The sequence below is a fragment of the Astatotilapia calliptera genome, chromosome 14 (assembly GCF_900246225.1).
Source record: "Astatotilapia calliptera chromosome 14, fAstCal1.2, whole genome shotgun sequence".
In the NCBI taxonomy this organism is placed as follows: Eukaryota; Metazoa; Chordata; class Actinopteri; order Cichliformes; family Cichlidae; genus Astatotilapia; species Astatotilapia calliptera.
In genome coordinates, this window is record NC_039315.1 from 36702259 (window position 1) to 36727254 (window position 24996).

Below are 24996 nucleotides of genomic sequence, written 5' to 3' on the forward strand. Positions count from 1 at the left end.
GAAAATAAAAAAATAAAAGAGAGTGTCATCGATCTCCAGGCCCGTAGCATGAGATTACCTTCAGGTAACTTTTGAGGAGCAAAAGTTACCATTAAAACCCTCATGAAGACCCACCTGAAGCTTCGGGAAGACACTGTAAAGAACATCACCTTCCACCGTGTTCATCGCAGGGAGCCAGGAGACCGCGACCTGTTGTGGCCAAATTCAAAGATTTCATGAGGAGACGGTGAAGAGTCGCGACCCCAGCACCTCTCCCTGGTTGTATTAACGCCACTCCAGATGAGAATGCACTGCCTTTTTCTCTCCTCCTCTTCCCTTATCTGTCTAGCTTATTCATGTCAATTTGTTAATGCAACGTGACGTCATAACAGATCAATCACCCTCAGTCACCGCAGCGTAAACGTGACGGTTACTATGTTCTTGTTTTCCTTCGAGTTTCCCTTTCATCTCTGCCTCTTGGCCCTTTGCATGTTCTTCTTCCTTTTCTCTTCCCTCACTCTACAGATCAGCTGTTTTCCTACTTAGTTACAAACAGCGTACTCTTTTCACTCCTTCTCAACCCCAACGTCCCCCCAATTAGTTTTCTTTCTTGTTTTTCTGCTTCTGCACCCTTGGTCTTTACACAAAGATTATTTCATTTGCACACCACGATCACGCAGATACACACTCAGTGTCACCACATCCACTACATCATATAAGTTAATGTGCACACATATAATCAGACAACACCAAACACCACTCGGGTCTACATACTGCCACACTTTCTTACAACCGATCGACGTGTTTTTTCTCATTCACTTGAGCGTCAAATGCAGCGTTCAACATTAACTACACACACCCACAAACTATGGGCAGGATGAGTTGCAGCAAGAAAGCCATCGCTAGGACATCAGAATAAGACAAAGAGGCTTGCTTGGGCCATGAAACACCACCATTGGACTACTGAAGACTGGAAGAAGGTATTATGGACTCATGAATCAAAATTTGGATTTTTGTAGAATCTTTGTACGCCGTCGAGTAGGTGAAAGGATGGTTGCACAGTGTGTATCATCAACTGTCAAACATGGAAGAAGAAGTGTGATGGTCTGGGGCTGTTTTTCTGGATCCAGGGTGGGTGACTTGTACAGAGTGAGAGGCACCCTGAACCAAAAGGACTACCACAGCATTCTGCAGCACCATGCAGTACCCTCTGGTACCCACATAGCAAAATTGGTATGGCCCGGATCTGGACTACACAATGTGCCTACACAAGGCCCACATACCGCAAAGAATGACGGCCCTTTGGTGGCCCAGACCTGGTTTGCCAGAGGTGGCCCACACATGGGCCAGCACAAGGCCAGTTGCAGATGCACTGGTGGCCCTGTGCTGGCCCAGAACAGTTTCAGCTCTGGCCCCAGATGTCAGCCTAATGTGGGCCTTAATCAAGCCATGTAATAAGAACATGTGCCAGAATGTAATAATGCAAAAGTAACATGACAAAACTCTGTTTAGAGAGTGAGTGGACTGATTCTTGAATAACGCTTTTCTACTCTCCCAGATTACTCAAACTGCTCTATACAACACGCCACACTCACCCAATAACAAACATGAGTAAACCGTCACTAGGTTTTGGATAAAGTGTACACTCACAAACCTGTCAAACCTGCATTTGAAACGTTGGTGTGTACTGTGTTCATCGCAGTACCACCACATTGCTAAGAAGACTGTCCCCATGAAGTGGAAAAACAAAAATAATCTTAGTATTAACCGATATAGAGCTCTTTTGCTGGACCATATTAGCCTTGAGACAGCCTCTGCCGCCACATCAGATCAATCTCTCTGGGTTCCTTTGATCGCTCCATCACCTAGTGGGGTTAGGGGGGCGTACGGACTTGGGGGGTCTGGCGGTTGCCTAGGGGTGGGTTTCTTGGGGGGTTCTGTGCAGGAGCTGTGGTTCTGACCAGAATGGGGCTTCGGTGACTCTTGGGTGGCGTTTTTCTGGCGGCTGCCTGGCCTGGTCACCGCTCTGCTCCTTGGCAGGTCCAGGGTGGGCTTGGAGACTTGAGATACAGGGGGCACTACGCCTTCGAATTAGGGTTCTGGTTGGGCCTGGGGGGTTTGGGCCGTGGTTGGTGCATGCGCTGGGGCCCTGCCCAAGCCCGGGGGTCTTCGGTGCATTGGTGGAGGAGGAGGTTTTTGCCATCTTTTTGCAGGTGCTCTCTACTTTGACTTTTGTTTGCTGGGTGATGCTGTGTATGTGCATATTAGCATATTTAAGTCATAATGGTAGACAGAAGAATTTGCTTGTAGTTTTTTTTAATTGTGAGATTTTTAAAAGATGTCCAGTAGCATTTTAAATTATTGACAACATCTGCCTGATTCCATCGATTCTGGGCTTATTGATTGAACTTGTTAAATTAGGTGTTTTCACTTCAAAGGCTACTGTTGCATTATTGTTAGTCCATATTTATGTTTTAAAGTTTCACTATCTTCATAACGTCCACTTGGGCCCGGTTGGGTTCTAGAGCCATAAAATTCGTCATCAAAAGCACAAAGGTCCACTAGGACGTCCAAATGCCTTCCAGTTTTTGTAAAACACACAACTGGAGATATATCTCCAGTGTCTGTCACCAGCAGACACAATATCAGCTCAGTTGAGTGTTTGCTAAGGATGAATGGTCTGTGTGCACACCGTGATAAGCCTCAGGTCTGCATTGAGGTCTGCATGTGAGTGTGTGGATTACTTGCATCTTTCTGCATGTGTGCCTGCAGATACAGACTATGATAAACTGCTTCATCTACAGGCGCAGAAGTACTAGCTGAGCTGTTTGCTTGGTCATTAATTGTACCACATGGCTACCACACACACACACACACACCTCCATATTTGCATAAACTATGTGCAGGCAGAATGTGAACCACAACATCATTGCGACATGGCTGCGTTATTTGATGTAAAGCTGAGTTAAACGTGTTTGGGTACACTGGGTGCTCAGCGCTGCATCTTCATATCAGCGTAGTGTCTCTCATTCATCTGTCACATCTGGTCGGCCTTTTCCCTCCCGAGAGACTGCACACAACATTAAAGCCTATTGTTGTGTGTAAATGTGGTTTGCACAAATCACATCCCTGTGCTAGAATCCATACATCCAGTCAAGCACACTCAGAACGAACACACACACACACACACACACACACACACGCACACACACACACACACACACACACACACACACACACACACACACACACACACACACACACACACACACACACACACACACACACACACACTCCCAGACAATGCTCTCTGTCATCCTACCTCAGGGCTCCATCTCTCATTTACCCTGTTTGCCATGGCAACATGGTTTGGCCCACTGGCGGTGAAAGAATCGCTGAGCATGATGGGAAACGAGAGGCCAGAGAAAGAATATGAGCAGAGATCAACAGTGGACTAAAGAGTTATGGGGGTGAAGTGAGTAGTAATTACAGCAGAGCATGAGGGGTTTGACTTCTGTGTGTCACCGACTACAGTGGACAACCTGCCTCGATGCTTTCTCTTTATGATTTATTGTTTTACAACCATCCTTCTGTCACTACTGTGATAAGCTATCAGCTTTGTTGCCATTCATAAACTCTACGGGTGCAACTCACACATGCAGTTATTAGTGCAGTAACAGATGAAAAGAAGTGTCCAAAGCAGATTCTGAACCAGGCTGTGAACATGCTTTTTAATAATGTTATTGGCAGTGTTGGGACTAATGCGTTATTAAGTAACGCGTTACAGTAACTACGTTATTATTGTGGTAACGAGCACGGTAACTAGTTATTATGCCAAAATCAGGAACGCGTTACTCATTACTGGGATTTAGATAGGGTCGTTACTCGTTACTTCGTGTGGTGGCTATCGCGGAGCTTTCACAGATTCAGTAACATTAGCAAGTGGTGGAGGCCAGCAGGTGGATGAGGGAAGGGGAGGCAAGAGGAGAGACCCGAAGCGCTGCTGGTCCGAGAGTGTCAGCCTGTCAGGTGAACTGAACTTCAGGTAAGAAGTTATGACCTGCAGTCTCTCTGGGTCAGATATGAACCAAGTTTAGGTGGAGTTTATTTTCGTTATGCTGACTTTTTCGTACTGCGTGCTAGCTAGCAAGTCCATCTCTGAATGTTTGTAAAGCATTCCTGCGTTAAGCTTAACAAGCGATATATGGAGCGACTGCCTCTTCTTGCTGTTACTTCAATCATGAAACTGATCAATGATCAGCTGATCGGCTTTTCTGTCGCGAGTCCGTCTCTCTTCTTTGTTTTTGGCCCACTTTGCACCAGAAAGAGGAAACCAGCGGCTGAACAACAGCAGCACGTTTAAGCTTGATCAGCTGTTGTTAGAATGTATTTATTATTACTTTCTACTCCAGGATCTTTTTCTACGTAGCTGACGCTGGTAACTGTGCAGGGGCGGATCTAGCAAAGTTTAGCCAGGGGGGCCGATAGGGCATTAACAGGGAAAAGGGGGCACAAAGACATACTTTTCTTTCTTATTCTCATTTAAAATGTCGAGCTTTTAATAAATAATTATCTGACACCCAAAGTTTTAATTTGATGTAAAATGAATAGAAGTCAATTACTGTATATAGTGACTATTAAGTCTAATATATATACCCTAGTAAGCTATAGTACTTTTTCCTTTGGGAAGGTACCATCTGTGCAGTCTGCAATTTTGTTGAAGAAAGATGTTGAATCTATTTAATATTTCTTGAAAAATAATTGATTTCTGTGCCTTTTTTTTCACACTGCATCAAATTAAGGTTGATTACGTCGATTAAGCATCATGAGGTGGAGCGTGAGGGGTGGTTCCCTATTTTTTATTTATTTATTTTTGTTGTTGCTGGGAGTTGGAACCCTATTAGTTAGGTTGCTTAATATTTATGCTAAGTACTCTTTAAAATACCAGAATAGAAATTTTTGCGTCATAACTTTTGCACTGTCCACTTCCTGCTGTGACAAAACAAATTTCCCACGTGTGGGACTAATAAAGGTTATCTTATCTTATCTTATCTTATCTTATAGGGAGGATGGTGTAGGTTCAAGTTTATTAGATTGATCAGTATTGCTGAACTATGAAATATTTTTTTTTGCATACAGGTATAACAGAATAGCTTTAGTGTAGTTGTTGTTTTAAACTTGAGTATGAACTTATACAAAATGCAGCAAGATATTTAAAAAACAGTTTTGTTGGTTAAAAAACACTATATCGGATTCATATCGGTATCGGCAGATATCCAAATTTATGATATCGGTATCGGTATCGGACATAAAGTGGTATCGTGCCATCTCTAGTATGTGTAAGATTTCACTGACCAGTGCATAACTATGAGTTAGCCTGATGGTTGCTGTGAGGATGATGATGAGAAAGCTGGTGGATTAACCCAAAACTCCACGTGAGGAGCTTGTTAATGATCTGAGAGCATCAAGAACATGTCTGAAGTTTGCCAGTGAACATCTCATCGACTCAGAGAAGGCTTGAAGCAAAGTGCTGTGGTTAGATGGAACCAAAACCGAACTCTTTGGAATTAACTTAAGCTCCTGTGTGCATCTGCTACGGAAACAGGATGACTTCACTGCATTATGAGGCCAATGGATGGGGCCATATTCTGCAAAATCTACACAAGAACTTCCTTCCCTCTGCCAGAAATCTGAAGCCAGGCCATGAATGGGAATAATACTTAACCAAAACGTGCTGCCAAAGTATGAACATTAAGGTCATCAGTCCAGATCTCACTCCTATGCGGTCTTTGAGTCTGACGTTATTAGCCATGTCTGGGCCCAAACTCTGCTGCAGGTCCCTGAGTCACACAATCACAGCAGCATCACTGAAGCCTTTCATCTTTAATAAAATTATCAGCGTTCTGCTCTACCAGGTGTAACAATTAAGTTTAACATCCAGGCATCCATGAAAACGGAATTTATTAAATTTAACGGAGATGAAGTTAGCAGGAAGTTAGCTCGCTAGCTTCCACCTAAACATGATATAGCATGTTCTGACTGAGAGATTTCTGAAAGAATTCAAACGTACAGCTCTGCTATCACTTCCAACACAAATGAAGACAGAAAACTAAACAGCAGTGACGTTTGTTGGGTTACTGAAGTTGGGCTACCTGGTATATAATGATCATGTGCTACGCAATGGCGTGTCCAGCGGGGTGGCCTGGGGGGGCACAGGCCACCCCCCCAACCAGACTGGCCACCCCAGGTGCCACCCCAAAGGCAAAACAATAAAATTCAATCAAATATCAAATGTCCGATTATGTTTTCACGGTGAAGCTCAGATATCCGAGTGTAACTGAATGCAGCATCGGCTTCTGCGCTATGCGCATCACGTTAGCAAAGGTAGGAGAGCCAAGCACGAAAGACGCACTGCAGGAAACAATTTTTCGGTGAAAGAAAATGAGGACAGAATAAATGTCCCGGTAAGTAATATTAAGTTTGTTGAGTTTAGTAAACTTCGGTGAAATTAGAATACCAAGGAAAAAATAACACTTAAAGAATTATTGCAGCCGTCGAATATATCAGACAGTATGCTACTGAGGGCAGCTAACATAAGAGTTATGAGTTATAAGATATAATCTAAGTCGTAACATTGCTGTATGGAGCTGCAGATTTGGTTGCAGGTTAACATAGCTGGACTGGCCATCGGGCATACCGGGCATATCCCCAGTGACTTATTTTTTATTTTTTTTTGTAATGGCATGAACAATGAGAGGTGGTGGATTGGCCAGATGCAGGTCGATGTGTAAAAATAACTCAGTTGTTTGGTGGTGGCTATGGCGGGGCTTCCACAGAGGCAGCAGGTGGATGAGGGAAGGGGAGGCAGGAGGAGAGCCTCGAGGCAGCCGCCAGTCCGAGTGTCAGGTGAACTGAACTTCAGGTAAGAAATTATGAGCTGCAGTCTATCTGGGTCAGATATAAACTAAGTTTAGGTGGAGTTTATTTTTGTTGTGCTGACTTTTTACCGTCAGTTGCAATAACTCATACTGCCCGAGCTAGCATGACGGAGTTTCTGTACAGCTGTTCAGTTGCTATGATGTTACTGATAGTGAACTTTATTTTATTCATAAGGTTAGTTAGTAGAGTTTCCAACGGCTCCTTAAAAAATGGAATGGTCCCTCATTCAGAGAAAATATTACACGTTTCATATTGAGCTGAGAAGAGACGCAGTTTGTCCCGAACTTCAGCTAGAATGGAAAAAAGACACAAAGCTGGAGTTATTCTGTCGTTACGCTGCACAGCTGCCTCTTCTCTCATCTCCCCCTCCCTCTCCTGTTGCTACTTCAATCATGAAACTGATCAATGATCAGCTGATCAGCTTTTCTCTCTTGTTTATTTATCGCCCACTTTGTGCCAGAAAGAGGAAACCAGCGGATGTCGCGCTAAACAACAGCAGCACGTTAAAGCTTGATCAGCTGTTGTTAGAATTTATTTAATATTAATTTCTAGTATCAGCTGATGTTTGCTGGAGCCACAGCTGTAAAGCTGCTGGTCATGATGTCGGTTTGGATATGTGGTGAGAGGGAAACATGAAGATGAAACCAGGAGATGTCCTTACTGAATCATCAGAGCTGAACAGGTGATGGAGAAACAGGTTTACCTTTTAGGTGACATGAATGAGTTGAAGTTATGAACTGTTTCTGAGAGACAAATAACACCAGGATCCTTTTTTACGTAGCTGACAGCTGGTAACTGTGCAGGGGCGGGTCTAGCAAAGTTATGCCAGGGGGCCAGGTAGGGAATTAACAGGGAGAGGTGGGCACAAAGAAATACTTTTCTTTCTTATTCTCATTTAAAATATCTCGCTTTTATTAAATAATTATCTAAATCTTACAACCAAAGTTTTTATCTGACGTAAAATGTATAGAAATCATACATATACCAACAAGACTGTACATCACTGTCACAACAGCGTTTGTTTTCAGTCAAAGGCTTTATGGCTTTAATACCTGGTGGGCCAATCTGTAGTGAAAATGCCCAATTTTCTGTCCCAGTCCAGCCCTGCAGGTTATACTGGCAGTGTCACCATGCCAGCTGACTGTATTTCATCGTCAGCCAGTGTTGTTCTTTATCAATATTACCACAGTTTACCATAAGGCAGCAGAGAAAGTATTTACTTGCTTTCAGGTTTTATTCAAATGTTAGTCTTTTCAGTTGTTTCCCCACTTTTTTCCTGTTTCAAAATCAAACACCAGTTTGTGAGAAGATTATCTTCTTTTTTTAACAGGCAGATAAAGTTTTGCATTGGCTAATTTGTCAATTGTTTGTTACAAATGTTCGTATTTTAATATTCAAAAATGTTTTTGCCCAAAACATATGTGCAGTATATGTCAGTAAAAATACTATGCAAATATTGCTGTCCTTGAATGCTGAGTAAACACTGACAAAGCACTGATTGTATCTCTTGTACTTTATCAACGCAGTATCTAAAAACTTTGCACCGTAGTGGTTAAAATCTCATTCTAATAAGAGTTAAAAGCTCATTCGGTTATTAGGTTTATAGGATTATTGAATTATGGTTAATAGAATTTTTTTTTTAAACATTATCTGCCAATTACATCTGCCACCCTTCTCCAAATCTGTGCCCCTACCTGGCCCCCCCAACAAAAATTTTCTAGACACGCCACTGGTGCTACGTGATCGCTAGCGCGACAAAGTTATGTTAACATAACATAAACAGTGAAGCTGGAGGATGAACGCTAACTTTTTTCCACTCGATAAAAGTTAACGTGAGGGTTCCTGATGGTTAGGGACAAATGCAATCGCATAGCAGGATGCTGTAAACGGACCAAACGTCAGTCAGGAGAACAACTGAGATAATCCATCATTAGTCATTAATATACCGCAGCATGGGCTGGGCTGTAGTTACATCGTAAGGGTTTAAAAACTGAGCTTTAAAATGATGAGCGGTAATAAAAACCGAGAGAGGTCGACAGCGATCACTGACTGTTTTTAGGGGCTTGTTGAGATTAAATAGAACAAGATACAAAGCATTAAAACATGTTAAAAACACAACAACCTTCTTAAATGCAGACTACTTTGGGCCCGGAAGCAGAATTCGTCACGTCATCACTTAAAGACCGGATAGAAAATCTGTGGAGGCTGAAACTTCGAGATGAGCAGCAGCCAAGAAACCTCAATGATTTTGAGTTTCTGTAAAGAGGAGTGCATTAAAATCCCTCCTGAGATGTGTGCAACAAACGTCTTAACACTGGCTAGCAACAGTTTCAAACCAAGCACTAAGTCATGTTTTGCTTGGGCATCAAATACTTATTTCATTTAATGCATTTTTAATTTTGTGTTTTTCTACATTGTTGCTTCTCTCCATTTAAAAGGAAGCTACCATAAGAGTTAGACATGTAGGACTGCTTTCATTTATTTGCACAATGTCACAAAATTATTCATGTCAGTCTCAGAGTAAAGCTAGCTAATGCATTTATTACTTCTAGGCTGGACGTATATGATTCATTATAATCTGGCAGCTCTAAAAACTCCTTTAGCTTAACCAGAAGCTGGAAACAGAGAGCACTGGGTCCCCATTAAACCCAGAATCAAATTTAAAATCCTTCTCCTCACATACAAAGTCTTGAATATCATAGCAGAGCCTTCGGCTTTCAGGTGCCTCTACTATGAAACCAGGTCCCAGTTTGGACTGGACAGAATCCAAAGTGCACAAGAGAGATGAAGAAGAGAGTGTAGGCAGGGTGGAGTGGCTGGAGATGAGTGTCAGGGAGGATTTGTGACAGAAGGAAAGCAGAAAGAGTGAAAGGGAAGGTTTACAAGTGATGGTTTGGAGACAGTAGTACTGGGAATAAGACAGAAGGTCGATCTGGAGGTGGCAGATGTTACGGTCTGGAGTCTGCTTCTTGTATAGTGGTTTTCTACTCTGTGAGCATTTAAAGCACTCAATCACACAAGCACTTTCTGCTGTATCTATTATTGTACGATCTACTGTGCAAGATAAACGCCTTGAGGTGGCTTTTGTTGTGATTTGGCACTATATAAATAAAGTTGAATTGAATTGTTTTCTACCCAACATTCATACTCTGATGGATGCATCGGGGAGCAACTTGAAGTTCGTACCTTGCCCAAGGATATTTGGCATATAGACAGGGATCAAACTACTGCGCTACAGCCATCCTGCCAGTGACCGGATGGACAGGATTATAAATGATCACATCACAAAGACAGCTTGAGTTAGGCCAGTGGTTCCCAAACTTTTTTTGCTAGGCCCCCCTTTGTTTCACAAGGAAAATGTTCGCACCCCCCCACCACGCAAACACATCCTCCAACCACACACGCCCATATTTTGCTCCATTGCTGTTTATTTCACACCTCAAACTTATTGTAAACAATTAAGCAAATAAAAGTAAACTGCAATAAATTACAGGTAGTAATAGAATAAACTACTAACTCTTTTACGCTACGTCCGCACCTACACAGGTGATTTTGAACACGCAGCTGTTTCGTCCACGTAGACGGCGTTTCGAATCATCGAAAACTGAGATTTTTTTAAAACTCCTTTTTTGCGTTTACGTGTGGACGAGGAATACAGAGTTCGTTACGCAGCGTCAAAGGTATGTGTCTTTTTCACGTCACGCTGTGGCCACGTTATTGTTTACATAAGATGAATTGCAGAATGATAGAGACGAAATGTTGTTAATCTGACTGTCTGCAGGTTTTACACACAGTTACTGTCCCTCCATTTACAAAGGCAGAGGCGTCACAGTGTCATTATTTTACCTGTAGTTTTTTTCCTGTGTAATAATGTTCAAAATTGCATCAATACATTTTTAAAAAATGCCTCTCTGTGCAAAATGGGTTTAAAAACATAAACAGCTGTGAGATCCTGTTTGTCCGTGATTTGAACCGGGGAACAAATCGTGGCAGGATCAGCCTGATGTTATTTGTATCCCGCTGTAACTTTACTGTATAAAGAGCAAACATCTCCAAAATGTCAGGAGTAGTGAGTCATTACAAAAAGTGTTTGTGAACTAAAAATCAAGAATGTGGGATCCTGTTTGTCCGTGGTTTAAACAGCCCAGCGCTGCTTCCGACAGGGAAAACTAATTCTGTCACAGAGACCTACCTTGGCACATCTCCTGCTTTGCGTTTGTGTGGGAGCCCCGTCAAAAACCTGTCCATGATGCTAGCAGTGTCCAAGCGTTTGTTTTTTTTGTTTGTTTGTTTTTTCACACCACGCCCCCCCTGCAATGGCTCTGCGCCCCCTAGGGGGCGGGCCCCACACTTTGGGAACCTCTGAGTTAGGCAGTTTGGAGACAAAGTTAGAGAGACAAGGTGGAGATGGTTTGGAGATGTGCAGAGGAAGGACACTGGAAATACTGGACAAAGGATGCCAGGCAGGAGGAAAAGAGGAAGCTGAGAGAAGATTCATGGATGTAGTGAAGCAGACGTCTGTGACGATAGAGTGAGGCAAATGATCCTCTGTGGCGAGCCCCGAAGAGAGCAGCTGGAAGAAGAACGCTATTCTCTCGGTCTCACACACACACACACACACACACACACACACACACACACACACACACACACACACACACTGGGAGATTGCTATCATCGTGACTGTGGCAGCCGAGCCACATTCAGCACAGACGCACAAACGCATCCTCATTAGCTTGTAGAAGTGTGTGTGTGTGTGTGTGTGTGTGTGTGTGTGTGTGTGTGTGTGTGTGTGTGTGTGTGTGTATTTGATAATTACAATAAAAAAAAAACTTTTTTTCCCTGACAAACATTATTGGATGTATGTAGATTTTGCTTCAAGACCTCATAAAGTATCTGAAAATGTCATTAATGGTCTCCAGTAACACAAGCAAACAAGGAATGAATTTGTTTTATACGCTGTGCAAAGGCTGACTCAAAATTGCGTGTGTGTGTGTGTGTGTGTGTGTGTGTGTGTGTGTGTGTGTGTGTGTGTGGCTTTGTTTGATTGCTGTTGAAACACCAAAGATCAAACTCAGTCGGAGATGAAAGTGCTCGTCTCTCAGCCTGATGTTAGTCATCTGTATCCAGATTCATGAAATGCTTCTCACAGCTCAGGTCCAGAATAAAAGGACACATTTTGCTTGACGTTGAACAGATTTACTAATAAAGCAGCCGGTGTTTAGCTATTATAAATATTAATAAGTTATAATGGGCTATAGTAAGTATTGTGCTGTTAAATGCTGCCTCCTCATGGCCAAAGGTGCAATTTTGAGTCAGCCTTTGCACAGCGTATAAAACAAATTCATTCCTTGTTTGCTTGTGTTACTGGAGACCATTAATGACATTTTCAGATACTTTATGAGGTCTTGAAGCAAAATCTACATACATCCAATAATGTTTGTCAGGGAAAAAAAGTTTTTTTTTTTATTGTAATTATCAAATATTAAATGCTTTTAAAGAGGCAGGAAAAAACTAACTGGTCAAATGCAGCATAGCTGAGCATGAGCTGTGTTTCACGCTCCACACCTGTTCTTTGTATAATTATTTAATTTTCACTGAGCTGAAAAACAGTCTGTGTGTTAGCTGGAAGTGCAAAAGAAAATCGATAGTCATAATATTTGTCAGGTAAATGTAAAAGAATGGTCCAACCACACAAACACAGTCAGAAGGTCCAGCTTAGACACTCTGGTCATGTTTGTGCATTTAAGATTTACAGGTATTCAATTCAGTTTTATTTACACAGCGCCAAATCACAACAACAGTCGCCACAAGGTGCTTTATAATGTAAGGTAAACCCTACAATAATAGATACAGAGAAAAACCCAACAATCATGTGACCCCCTATGAGCAGCACTTTGGCGACAGTGGGAAGGAAAATCTCCCTTTTAACAGGAAGAAACCTCCAGCAGAACCAGGCTCAGGGAGGGGCGGGGCCATCTGCTGCGACCGGTTGGGGAGAGAACAAATGCTCTCAAAGGTTGGGGAGAGGTTGAGAGGTATTGAAATAGATACAGTAAGTTAGTCATTGTTATAACGTATCTTCTGCAGAGCCGTTTGAAGGCAGAGAAGTGTAAAAATGGAACTGTTTTGCCCATTTTTCAAATCTCACATAGACTCATTGTAACATTGTAACGTGTCTTTTATCCTTATCCATGATGTTTATTTATTCTTTATCTGTAACTGATAAAGTTTAGGTTCTTTTGCAGGTTGAAATTTATATAAGTGTAGGTCAGCATCAGCCGTAGAAATCCTGTGTGTCATGAGCGCTCCTGCAGGCTGGTTAATTACAGTAACTGGTGCTTTGTTGTGCAGGAGAACCCAGAGCGTGGGCCACGAACCCCTGAGGAGACAAGGCTCTTCCACCACCAGCCGGCCCCCTCAGCCCCTCTCCGCCCAGGCCATCAAACACATCTGGGTCCGCACGGCTCTCTTCGAGAAAGTTCTGGACAAGATTGTGCAGTACATTGTGGACAACTGCAGGTGAGTTTGTTTTACTGTCTGGTGTTGCACTGTGGTGACTCACAGCAACCTACTCCAGGCTTTGTTGTACCTGAATAAATGATCTATTTATGCGGCCCATTCTTCTCCTGTGTTTGCTTTGTTCTGCGTTCTGTCTGGCTAACAACCACTGTGTGTTTCGACAAGCTGTCCACACACTGCAATTCACTGATCAAAGCTTCAGACATGAAGTGCACTGATGGGGTTCACAAACATGGCAACGGTTATCAGACAACCCTAAACAAGACTTGTGCGGTTTTGCTGTTGTATAGTTCCTGTTAAAAGCTGGGCAAATATTGTAAAGTCGGCGTTGTGTTCAGACAGCTGCAGCGGAGGTGATCTAATCTGATGTAAGACGCCCACGGTGAATGTCAAGGCCTCAGAAGTCCGTCAGAAGTAAAGAGCATCAAACAGCAACCTTAGTAAACCTTTATTCTGGCCTTTGTTCACTGGGCCTAACATCACACATACTGGGAAACAATATTGTTTCAGACGCGATGAGTGTTGGGGGTTTAGCTGTATAGGACATCCTAGCTGCTGATGCGTAAACTTATTATCCTTCCTCGTCCTTATTGGGAGGGAAGTAGAGATTTTTAATTTAACGCTGGTGTTGGATCAGCTCTCAGTATTGACAGATGCCTGAAGCCAGGGTATATTTATTTTATCGGGGATGCATCCTTAATTCACAGGCATATCTTCAACCTTTGAGAAATCACAGCACTTGGAAATAATGTGCGCGTGAATCAGCCGTCCAACCTTAACCGTCACGGTGAAGCACTCGGCCAGCGCTAATACACAGAAACGAGCCCATCAGTGATTCTTCTACTCACTCGGTCCTCTGGGTGTGCTGCTGCATTCATCATGTGCATAAAGTGTCACTGCAGCTTCTATACACTTACAGCAATCACACTGTTGAGTCAAGTGAAGGGGATAATGGGTGTGATCTCCTACACTTGGAGTATTTGATCACTTTTAAAGATGAACTGAGCAAACAATTGGTGCTTTGTCCATTTATGCTGTTTGATATTATCTTGGGTTTGCCAGACTTTTCTCTGACCTGCTCCCTGCCACATCCTGCGATCTGTTACGCCCCCTGTACGTCTACCTGTGCATTAGGCGGTGGCTCTAACCTGATGTTGAAATGCTTATCCTTAAATGTAGTCTTAATTTGTAATGAAGGTGGTGAGCTCAGATTGTATCTGTGGCAAAACCATTTCTGCTGCATGTTCTCTGCCACGCTCCTCGGGTGAAGTAGAACTCACTGTGTCATCCTGGAGGACAGAGTCATGGTGAACTCCCACAGAAACTACTGGGAACTGCTCACTCAGAGCGCTCTGTGGAAGTTTGGTGTTATTCAAATACAAGGTCACATTGTAGCTATTCAGCATGAGTTACCACGGTGATTTACACTGGAGCCAGCCAGAAACCACATCTTCTTAACCCATGTGATGGATCTGTGATGTAATGCAGCCACTACATATGAGTGAGGGGTGGTGATGTAATCAGGCAGGTGTGTCATCTGAGTTTCTAGCATGCGTTGCTGAATCCTTGCCTGTTCTTGGATAGTTGACAGATCATACTTTAACCTTTAACCTGCGCTCATCACCTCCAAACTGATCATATCTAGTGACGTGTTTCTTTCTTCTCTGTGTTTCTGACGGCAGTAAATACTATGAGAGGGAAGCTCTGATGCATGACTCAGTCTTTGGGCCCATCTTGGCAGCCCTACTAGGTGAGTATGTTAATGTATTTAATCACCAGAGGCCAGTAAAAAAGCATGCACAGCTGATCATCCAGGTGATTGTTCATATATTCATTTAAATTTGCAAACAAATACACAAGACAGCATTTTCATAACTGTTTGGAATTGGACAGCAGGCAGAGACTCGGAATCAGAGACACCGGGCAGTCAGACAGGAACAGGAAGCAAACAGCTTTGCCAGCTTGAGCAAACTAGAAAAAGTTAACTGCGAGACAGACTGGTGAAGAGAAAATAAACACTTTATCATCTCTGACTAAAGAGGGAGTTCGGGACACTGATGAGGCAGATAATGAGTGCTGATGAGGGGCGGAGCAGAGTATAGTCATGAACAGCTGGGACAGAGACGCACATTAATGTGTCCAAACACCTGCTGCATATTTGCTCCGCGCCGACAGAAAGAAAGAACTGAAACCATTTATGTAATGTATATGCATTCATATGGCACTTTTCTAGTCTGACCATTTAAAGTTCTTTAGACTGCTGCAAGCCATATTTTTGGTGTTATTGTACCATTGATATTATTAGATTACTGATATGTAAAAGAAAAAAAAGTCCCGTACACAGGTATAAATACTGTTTGTCCACACAGGCTTTACTTGGAATGCAGCACAGGTGCATTTGGAAACTTACAGAATTTTCCGTACTATAAGGCGCACTTAAAATCCTTTAATTTTCTCAAAAATCGACAGTGCGCCTTATAATCCGGTGCATCTTATGTATGAATTCTGGTTGTGCTTAATAATAATAATAATGGATTGCATTTATATAGCGCTTTTCAAGGCACCCAAAGCGCTTTACAAAGCCACTATTCATTCACTCTCACATTCACACACTGGTGGAGGCAGCTACAGTTGTAGCCACAGCTGCCCTGGGGCACTGACAGTCTGCATTAGCATTAGCTACACAGCTATGTTAGCATAGCATAAATACAGTGAAGCAGGAGGATGAACGCTAACTTTTTTCCACTCGTTAACGTGACGGTTCCTGATGGTTAGAGACAAATACGGTCGCATGGCAGGATGCTGTAAACGGACCAAACTTCAGTCAGGAGAACAACTGAGATAATCCATCCACAATACGAGGTTAGTCATTAATATACTGCAACATGGGAATAGAGCAGCTGCAGAGAATTCAACATTAATGAATCAATGGTACAGAAGTGGAGGAAGCAAGAAGAATGAGTTGAATAAAGTTTGACTTATCTGACTGCTTTGTTTCGCTTAATGAGCCTTATGGTCCGAAAAATACGGTACATTTGTGCCACACTGTTTTATCTACTAAGGTTGCCGGTTCGAGCCCCGGCTTGGACAGTCTCGGTCGTTGTGTCCTTGGGCAAGACACTTCACCCGTTGCCTACTGGTGGTGGTCAGAGGGCCCGGTGGCGCCAGTGTCCGGCAGCCTCGCCTCTGTCAGTGCGCCCCAGGGTGGCTGTGGCTACAGTGTAGCTGCCATCACCAGTGTGTGAATGTGTGTGTGAATGTGTGGATGTCTGGTTGTGTAAAGTGCTTTGGGGTCCTTAGGGACTAGAAAAGCGCTATACAAATACAGGCCATTTTACTAGTGAACCATTGTGATGACCTGGTGAAATATGCAGGGTCGAGCCCATCTCTCACTACATGCCAGCCCTGATTTACTTTGGACAGGAGGACAGGATTATACAATATTGTTAGCAATGAAGAATCCTCTCTAATATTGTTATTTGATCAAAATTCAATCAAGAATTCGAATACGTGCACACAGGAGCATGTCGTAGATACGCTGCAGGTTTTCCATCACATATACAGAAATGAGCAACATCAAATGTTTGCTTAAAGACAGTGTATGTGTGTGCTGTCTTTTTAGTGGGGCCGTGTGCTCTGGAGTACACGAAGCTGAAGACTTCGGATCATTTCTGGACAGACCCCTCAGCCAATGAGCTGGTTCAGCGCCATCGTATTCACGGGGCCCACCGCGGCCAGGACGTCTTAGCCGGCCACCGGCCTGCTCTGGGGGTTAGTACGGGGCATCCTCTGGAGGTGTTGTTCTAAGGATAGATCATCGGCGTGTGTAGGATTGGTTTTCTCGTAGGAGTCGTTCGTTGTATAAACTGGCTGTTTGCTTCTTTTCTAGATCCGCAAAAGGCAGTCGAGCGGCAGCATGTCAGAGGACAGGTTTGCTGCATCAGCGAGGGAGTATGTGGAGTCTCTTCACCAAAACTCCAGAACGCACCTGCTCTATGGCAAAAATAATGTCCTTGTGCAACCGGTACATCTCACTGACACACAGTAACTTTGCTGTTTTTGTCCCATCATCCTCTGGAGTGCTTTCAGTTCCTCCACAGTCTCACAGCCCAGACATATAGTGACAATACTTGTACTTTGGTAAAGGGTCATATCTCAGTCCAGTCTCATATTGGATCCTACAGTTTTTCAAACAAGCCGCTGAGAGTGTGTCTTCACTTTGACCAAACTTTACATCCATCAAAAAAACCATAAAAACTTGATTTGTTATGTTTTCTTTTGATTTATCCAAGCAGAAAGTTTGGATATATTCCTTTCTATTACTAGGACAAAGTCTGCTGCGTTATGGACTTTTTCTCTGCAGCACTGATTTTGTGTTGCACAGCTAATTCTGTCACACAGCAGTGTGCAACACAAGAAGACACTATGTCAAATATTGCAACATTATCAGCAAAATAATATCTGCTAACACAGCACGACAGCTAGACTTTATGCTGCACGCTCACATGGAGCCTTGAAAACAAGTAAGAACCACATATCAGCAGCTTAATTAGACTCAAGTGCTGATGAAACGGGTGAAAAGAGATAAAGAAATAAATATAAGGCACAGGATGTGCTCATTTCAGTATGTTTCATCAAGTTTTAAAGTCAGTCTGTTCTGCTCTAATATAAAATCAGATGATTCAGCTCATGTTGGCTGAGTAAAGAACAAAGCAGTGACGGAAACAGCAGCTCTGGATGATCCGCGGCTATTTCCAGTCGTGTGACAGCGAGCTGTGTGTATCAGATGCATTTCACTACATTAGTGTGCGGCTGACGAATATAAGCAAGAGGAGGGGAAACGCAAATGTAAGGATGTAACACTTTAATGTCCCACGAGAAATCAATCGTAACAGTTGAGGAACGATAATGAAAAATACTCTTTGATTCTTTGTAAATCACAGTTACAGTTACAATGTTTCAAGACATGCTGAGCAGTTTCAGTCCCCCATACTGCTTTTTATTTCTTACACCAAGCTGTGTTTCATACATTCAATCGTACAAACACAGACAGTCTCAGAGCAGAATAAAATGAACTATGTCTATAGTGTGTGTGAGATATAATGTGACAGCTTAGAGCTTAGCTTTCTGAAAAAATCTTGGCATAAACTTTGATAAAGGTTGAAACTTTGTGTAGCTGTCAAAGGTTGCAGGGCTGTGTAGGCCCCGAAGCTGCTGCTTTTTTAGAATAGCAGCAGTAATCCTTGGAAGCCTACACACTGTACGTGCAGCGCCCACTCAGCTTGTCCTGCAGGCAGAGAGGACCCTAACGCAGGCCCCACAGGCTGACAGGATAAACAAAAGCAAACCTTTATTTAGGCAAAGTCCAGAAAGTCAGTATCCATAAAAAGAAACGGCAAACTAATCCTTCAACTGACAGCGAGCGCACCGGGAAACCACAGGACAGAGGGAGGAATAAGTCGTACACACACATGCAATCAAGGGAGGTAAAGCTGAATCCAAGATAAATGGGACAAAAAAGACCGGGGATAGAGGGGAGGAAGACTACATTTCAAATTCAAACCATAAAGAAACCAAACAGGAAACAGCTGTTATAAGAAAAACTCAAATCACAAGAATCCCAAAAAAAACCCAAAACTCGCGTTGAAACCCCGAAGGTCCATCACCGAGCTGCTAAAAGCACAAGTAGTAGAACTGTGCTGCACAGTAGTGTGTGTGAGATCTCTGAAATCACATCTTGCTTCTGCCTGCGTTGCTCCAGCACGTTTGGCCATGAGCACGTATGCCTCCCAAGATGCCTTTCTCCGAGCCCCGCTGACAGACATGCAGAGAAGTACAGCACTCGCTGCACTGGTGTGCAAGAGCAGCTCTCTCATCGTGAGCTACCGATCGGCAATGACGTGAAAACCACAACAAGTGAAGCGACCTTGTTACAATGTGAGGGATGTGGATGTTTCTCTGACATGTGACACCCACATGAACTCAGCCTGGTATCGCCCACATTTCTGATGATTGAAATTCCATCTACTGAACTGCGAACAGGACTGAAAATATGTTAGCAAAGGGATCCTGGAATCGCAACTGAACATTAGCGCAGTTTGTTGGTCTAGGAGATACTTGAAGGCACACGAGTACTTCACAGAGATCACGAGGATAAATTCAGGCTTTTGATGTGGCTTAAATATAATTTTTAAACCTGGACCGTGTGACATCATCACACTTCCAACAAATTAGATTCAGAAAAGTGTGATGAGTAGATGACAATAAGAAAATAAAAGCTAGAGAAAGTCTGTGGGAATAAATGTCAGAGTTGGGCAATAAACAGTTTCCTTAGTTTAATAAATCAGAAACATGAATCAGTGGCTGATGAGCTCATCTTACTAACACCAGATTATCAGGGTGTGTTAAATAAATGCTGGGATCATAGAGCACACAGAGCTCAAAGCAGTTTCTGGTGCTGTGTGAAAAAAGTTTAATGCAAAAAACATCCTCGTAACTGCAGAATTAAGTTTTTATGTTGTCGACATCAGTGTGTACAGCGCAGACGCATTATGGTTTCTCTCTGCAGCTGATCACGTTCAGCAGTGCTGTGACCTCCACAGTAGTGCTGAGGAAAAGCATCTCATGTCACACGTTTGAGTAAAAGCGCTTTCTTCATCTTGGTGCTAACAATGTTCCATCTCCTCCTCTCCGCTTTACGTGGCAGAAGAAGGACATGGAGGTTTTACGGGGTTACTTGTCTCTCCATCAAGCGGGGGATAATCTCACGCTGAAGTGGACACCCAATCAGCTCATCAATGGCACACTGGGAGACTGCGACCTGGAGAAGAGGTAGCCCGAGTGTACGAACACGTGAGCTAGCGTCTCAGAAATGAACAGTTTGAATGCATCAGATAAAGTCTGCTTGATACAAAAACAAATGTAGTAAAGAAATGCAGATGTGCGCACACACATGTTTGGCACGTCGCAGGCGGATTGTCGTGTCATGATTTTGTTGTAACAGACAAACCTACAATATTCAGGTGTCACAGAAAGTGTTTCAGGAGGTTGTGCTGGTGTTGTTATTGGCTCACAGGTGAGTGAGAGCCAGTGTGTTTGTAAATGCACCTGCGGCATGCATTTACAAACACACTGGTCAAGATCAGTTGGTAAATGATGTCTCGTGTTCTTCTTCACACGGCCGAGGGGCCACCCTGAGCTTATACACAGAGCTCTGCTTCACATAGATGCTGCTCTCTGTGGGAGACCTTCCAGAGATCAGTTTCACAGGAAACCTCATGACTGATTCATGTCTCGCTGATCTAAATTATCTTTCTACTTTCAGGGAGAAATACTAGATAGGTAGATATAGATATATATAGTTGTGCATCATCTATCTATGTATATATCTATGTATTAACAGATTAACCTAATATGTCTGCTCTCTGTTTTTGGACTGCATTTGCTATGATTGGGTCTACATGTGTGTTCCTGGGTTCATGCATTGTTTATGGATCATCAGCAGATCGTTGTACTCCCGTCACTCTTATGTTACTAATCCAACACACGTGCTTCTCCTTTAGTATCTACTGGGATTACGCACTCACTGTTCCTCTGCGCCAGATAGTATGCATCCACTGTCACCAACGCTGTGAGTATACTGCTGCATTCAGTCCCACACACACACACACACACACACACACAGTCTGTCACGTCAAATTTAGATCATGTCATGAAGAATCTGTTTCATGATGTCACTGATCATGACAAAGTATACACAGAGAATCCCTCTCCTCCTTTTCCTCCTTTTCCATTTCTTACATGCACAAACCTTCAGTTTCTTTTTACAGTATCACAGTTTATGTCTTGTCCACTATTAGAAGACAGTATTTGATCCACTTTGTTCTTTTCTTTGCCTGTTCATATTCCAGCTGACTGTGGGGGGACACTGGTTCTGGTCAGTCAGGATGGGATCCAGCGGCCACCCCTGCACTTTCCCCCTGGTGGTCACCTGCTGGCCTTTCTCTCCTGTCTAGAAACGGGCCTGTTACCACGGGGCCAGTTGGAGCCGCCTCTCTGGTCCCAAAAAGGAAAGGTAATAGCATGATTCAGGTAACAAATGAAGATCATAAAACACTAAAATAAAATAAAGCACAGTGAAGTGCCGTCAGACTGTAGTTATAGGACCTACAACCTACAGAGTGAATCTAACTTTGAGACAAGACCAAAAACTCAGAGTTGAAACTTTGTGCAGGTGATGCTGTGACCAATAAACAGTTTTTACATCCAGCACTTATATTTTGAGGCTCCTTAGACTGCTGATGTCATGAAATGGTATCAATACATAAAGCCCGATACAGCAGATATGTGTAGAATCGAAACCTCTAAACTGTGAAGGAATCTCAAAATTTTATATTTAACTAAAGTTCGTCACCATCAACATAAAAACTCAGCTGCCCTGCGTCAAAAAGTAGTCCCCCCTCAAACCTAATAACTGGTTCTCCACCCTTAGCAGCAACAACTGCAATCAAGTATGTGACAGAACTTTACTGCTTCACAAAGAAGAGCAGCTTTGGACTTTTATTCCTTAATAAATGAAATCACTACATGTTGTATTTACTCGGGTTGAAACGGTGGGACAAACGTGCAAGAAGCCCAGGACTTAGACTGCTCCAGATTCGATTTTTCTGTCTACTCGTGGCTCTTTTACATCAGTGATATCTATAATATGAGCACAACCCCCCTAACCCCACCTGCAAGTCAGATGGCACGTTTGTAAAACCAGCCAATCAGAAGAATGGTGGCATAGTCAGTTAAAACAGCTGTTTTAGACAACAGATGAACCAAAGGTCTTAACCCAGGCGGCTCAGTGTTGGAGAATCCCACAAAGCTAATTTAAGAGCGTCCCATTAAACCTGTTTAAGTTGTGTCTTTGACCTGTATCACATGCTAAACCTGTCCTACAGGGTAAAGTATTCCCTAAACTGAGGAAGAGGAGTAGTGCCGCCAGGCTTATCGACCAGGAAGCCAACGGCGAGGAGCAGTCGGCCGCCGACTACGTGTTTCGCATCGTCTACCCTGGATATCGATACGAAGCCAGTAAGTAACAGCGCAGGCGCCCACGAGACAGACGTAGCTGCTCGTAACCAAAACGAACCTTGTTTTGTGGCGAACACTAATCTGATTAACGGCTACATGAATGTGTTTGTAAAGCACCCTGGTTTCTTTCCCACAATACTCTTGCAGAGCCATGCAGGGCACCGCTTTTCTAACTTTGTTCTCTGTTGTCCCACCGGTGCTAACAGTCACTATAAACTACCACCACACCACGGGCAGCCGCGCGCCATCGCTGGATGATGACGAGGAAGAGGAAGATAGGCTCCATGCTATGATCTCAATGATCTGCTCGCGGAACCTCACAGACCCTAATGTCATGAAAGGTTTTTATCACCTTAACACACCTACCCGACCCTGCTGCCCCACCCTCACCAAACCCTGCTGCCCACCCCGAGACCTCACCTCCGCTTCTCCTGCTCTTTCTTGCCTCCCATTATGTTGTCTCAGGCCCTCTCCCCTCCACCTCCCAACCCCACCCGTTCCAGCTTCGTCTGCCTGTGTATGTTCTCCCCGACTCCGAGCCCAACAGTGTAGCATGGGCTAGGGATGGTTGTGTTAGCAACTAAACAAAACCAGCGAGCAGCGCTTAGAGCATTAACACATTTATGTGAGATCACGGTAGGATCGTCAGCAGTACACTGCACCATAGACGTGGACGAGGGAGTTTCTCAATGGAAATCGCCACAGATTAACAAATAGATGGAAGAATCTTTTGGTTGTTTGTCTTGTGTTGATGATGAGTTCTGGTTGGTGGAAGCTGCAGACTTAAATATGATTTTCATTTTAGGCCGCAACATCGTCTCAAACAAGCTAAAGGTCTTCTACAGCCTCCATCGAGGTTCTGGTTGAGTGCACTAATCAATATTTCATATGCATCATGTAAAATGAAAGGTGTGCTTATCATTTCCAGCCTACAGAAAATTAGCCCCACATTAGAACCATGAACAGAACTCTTCAGACTCGTCTAAGTAAGAGGCTTTTGTTGTTGTTTGCTCTTGTACGAAACACTAAATTCTTCCTTCATTGACTTTGTGTCCAGCTGCACCACATGAGTTAGTAGCTTCTGGGTAGTAGCTCCTTCTCTCACCCCACCAATCACAGCAGATGGCCCCGCCCCTCCCTGAGCCTGGTTCTGCCGGAGGTTTCTTCCTGTTAAAAGGGAGTTTTTCCTTCCCACTGTCGCCAAAGTGCTGCTCATAGGGGGTCATATGATTGTTGGGTTTTCTCTGTATCTATGAAGCGCCTTGAGGCGACTTATGTTGTGATTTGGCGCTATATAAATAAAATTGAATTGAATTGAATTGGGAGTTTTTAGGGCACTGTGTCAGAAAAAGAAGAAAAGTACCTTCCAAAAATGTGCACCTGTTTGCAGTTAGCCTGTTGGTTATGTGGTCCAGAGTTTGTGTAGCTGACTGACCGTAGTGACTGCCTCATGACACATCCATTAGACAATGGTAGCATATCCACTACACAACCCAATAAAAGCTCGCTAACGTCCCTCAGAGTGACAGCTCGAACTCAGCTGCTGTGGCTTCTTTGCTGCAGCTGAGCCGTCAGCAGGGTTATGAAGCACTGCTAAGTTGTAGGTATTCATCAAAATGTGAAGCAGCTAATGTTCGTAATGTAACTATGTTACAAGTACTCTGACACGCTTCTTTGTTAAAAAGTTTAAAAATGCTACATTGTAAAATGTCTTGAAACAAAACAGAGTGTCAGTGATTTTTGTTGTGGTCAAACCATTTTCCCCAGTAAACATTCAGACGTGGCTGCCCTGCTGGTAATATGGTGAGGTAACACACGAAGGATTTTTCAGTTAAACAGACTTTTTTAACTTTGTGTAAGCAAAATGAGAATAAAAGAGTAATTTAAAAAATTGCTATGACAACACAGTTTCTGGGGAGCTCCGCACAGTGAGCAGCTCAGGGCTTTTTTAGGATACTTGTAGAGTCGGATACAGCAGCATCTCAGCTTATCTCAGGTTATCTGTTCAAACCACAGCATTCACTTCTAAATAGTGAAAGTAGTTTCTGTTCTAGCTGGAAGTTGGACGTTAAGAACACGCTGCGGTCACGCGTCTGGTTAATACTGCAGCAGCCGATAACACCCTCTCCCCGCCGCCTTCTGTTCCTGATTTCACTCTTTCTGTTTTCTCTCCATCTTTCCAGCGCTCAGTGACACAGATAAATCCACTTCTTACACAAACCTGTGAAAGACAGGAAACGCGCTGTCTGATGAGCAGACTTGTTTTATAGTCACTGCAAATGTCTTTCAGCAGGTTTCAACACAGATCCAAACTTTCCCAGGTGTCCTCGCCTAGCCCTAGGGGCTGCTTTGCATTCTGGGATGCTCCTTAGAGTTAAAAAAAAGGGTTTATCTGTTGAAGCATGCCCGAGTCCTGTTGAGTTTTCTCTGTCGTGGCTCTTTCTTTTTGCACTCTGTTTCCTTTTGGCTCTTTCTTTT

The 24996-nt window shown here is 43.3% G+C and overlaps 1 protein-coding gene across 4 annotated transcripts in view; it reads left to right on the forward strand.

Moving 5' to 3' along the window:
- The window catches only part of sgsm2 (small G protein signaling modulator 2), a 104613-nt gene that overhangs the window by 64656 nt on the left and 14961 nt on the right, over positions 1 to 24996 (forward strand). For 2 of the 4 annotated variants that reach the window (XR_003274547.1, XM_026193761.1), the window contains exons 4-12: positions 13273 to 13440; positions 15123 to 15190; positions 17063 to 17211; positions 17330 to 17464; positions 20147 to 20271; positions 21003 to 21070; positions 21351 to 21514; positions 22386 to 22518; positions 22725 to 22859. Coding sequence is in view for 3 of the 4 variants with exons in the window: in XM_026193761.1 (XP_026049546.1) it covers positions 13273 to 13440; positions 15123 to 15190; positions 17063 to 17211; positions 17330 to 17464; positions 20147 to 20271; positions 21003 to 21070; positions 21351 to 21514; positions 22386 to 22518; positions 22725 to 22859 (1145 nt within the window). In the remaining variant the exon portion in view is untranslated. The remainder of the gene's footprint in view (positions 1 to 13272; positions 13441 to 15122; positions 15191 to 17062; positions 17212 to 17329; positions 17465 to 20146; positions 20272 to 21002; positions 21071 to 21350; positions 21515 to 22385; positions 22519 to 22724; positions 22860 to 24996) is intronic. The other 2 variants (XM_026193762.1, XM_026193763.1) reach the window with 2 other exon arrangements.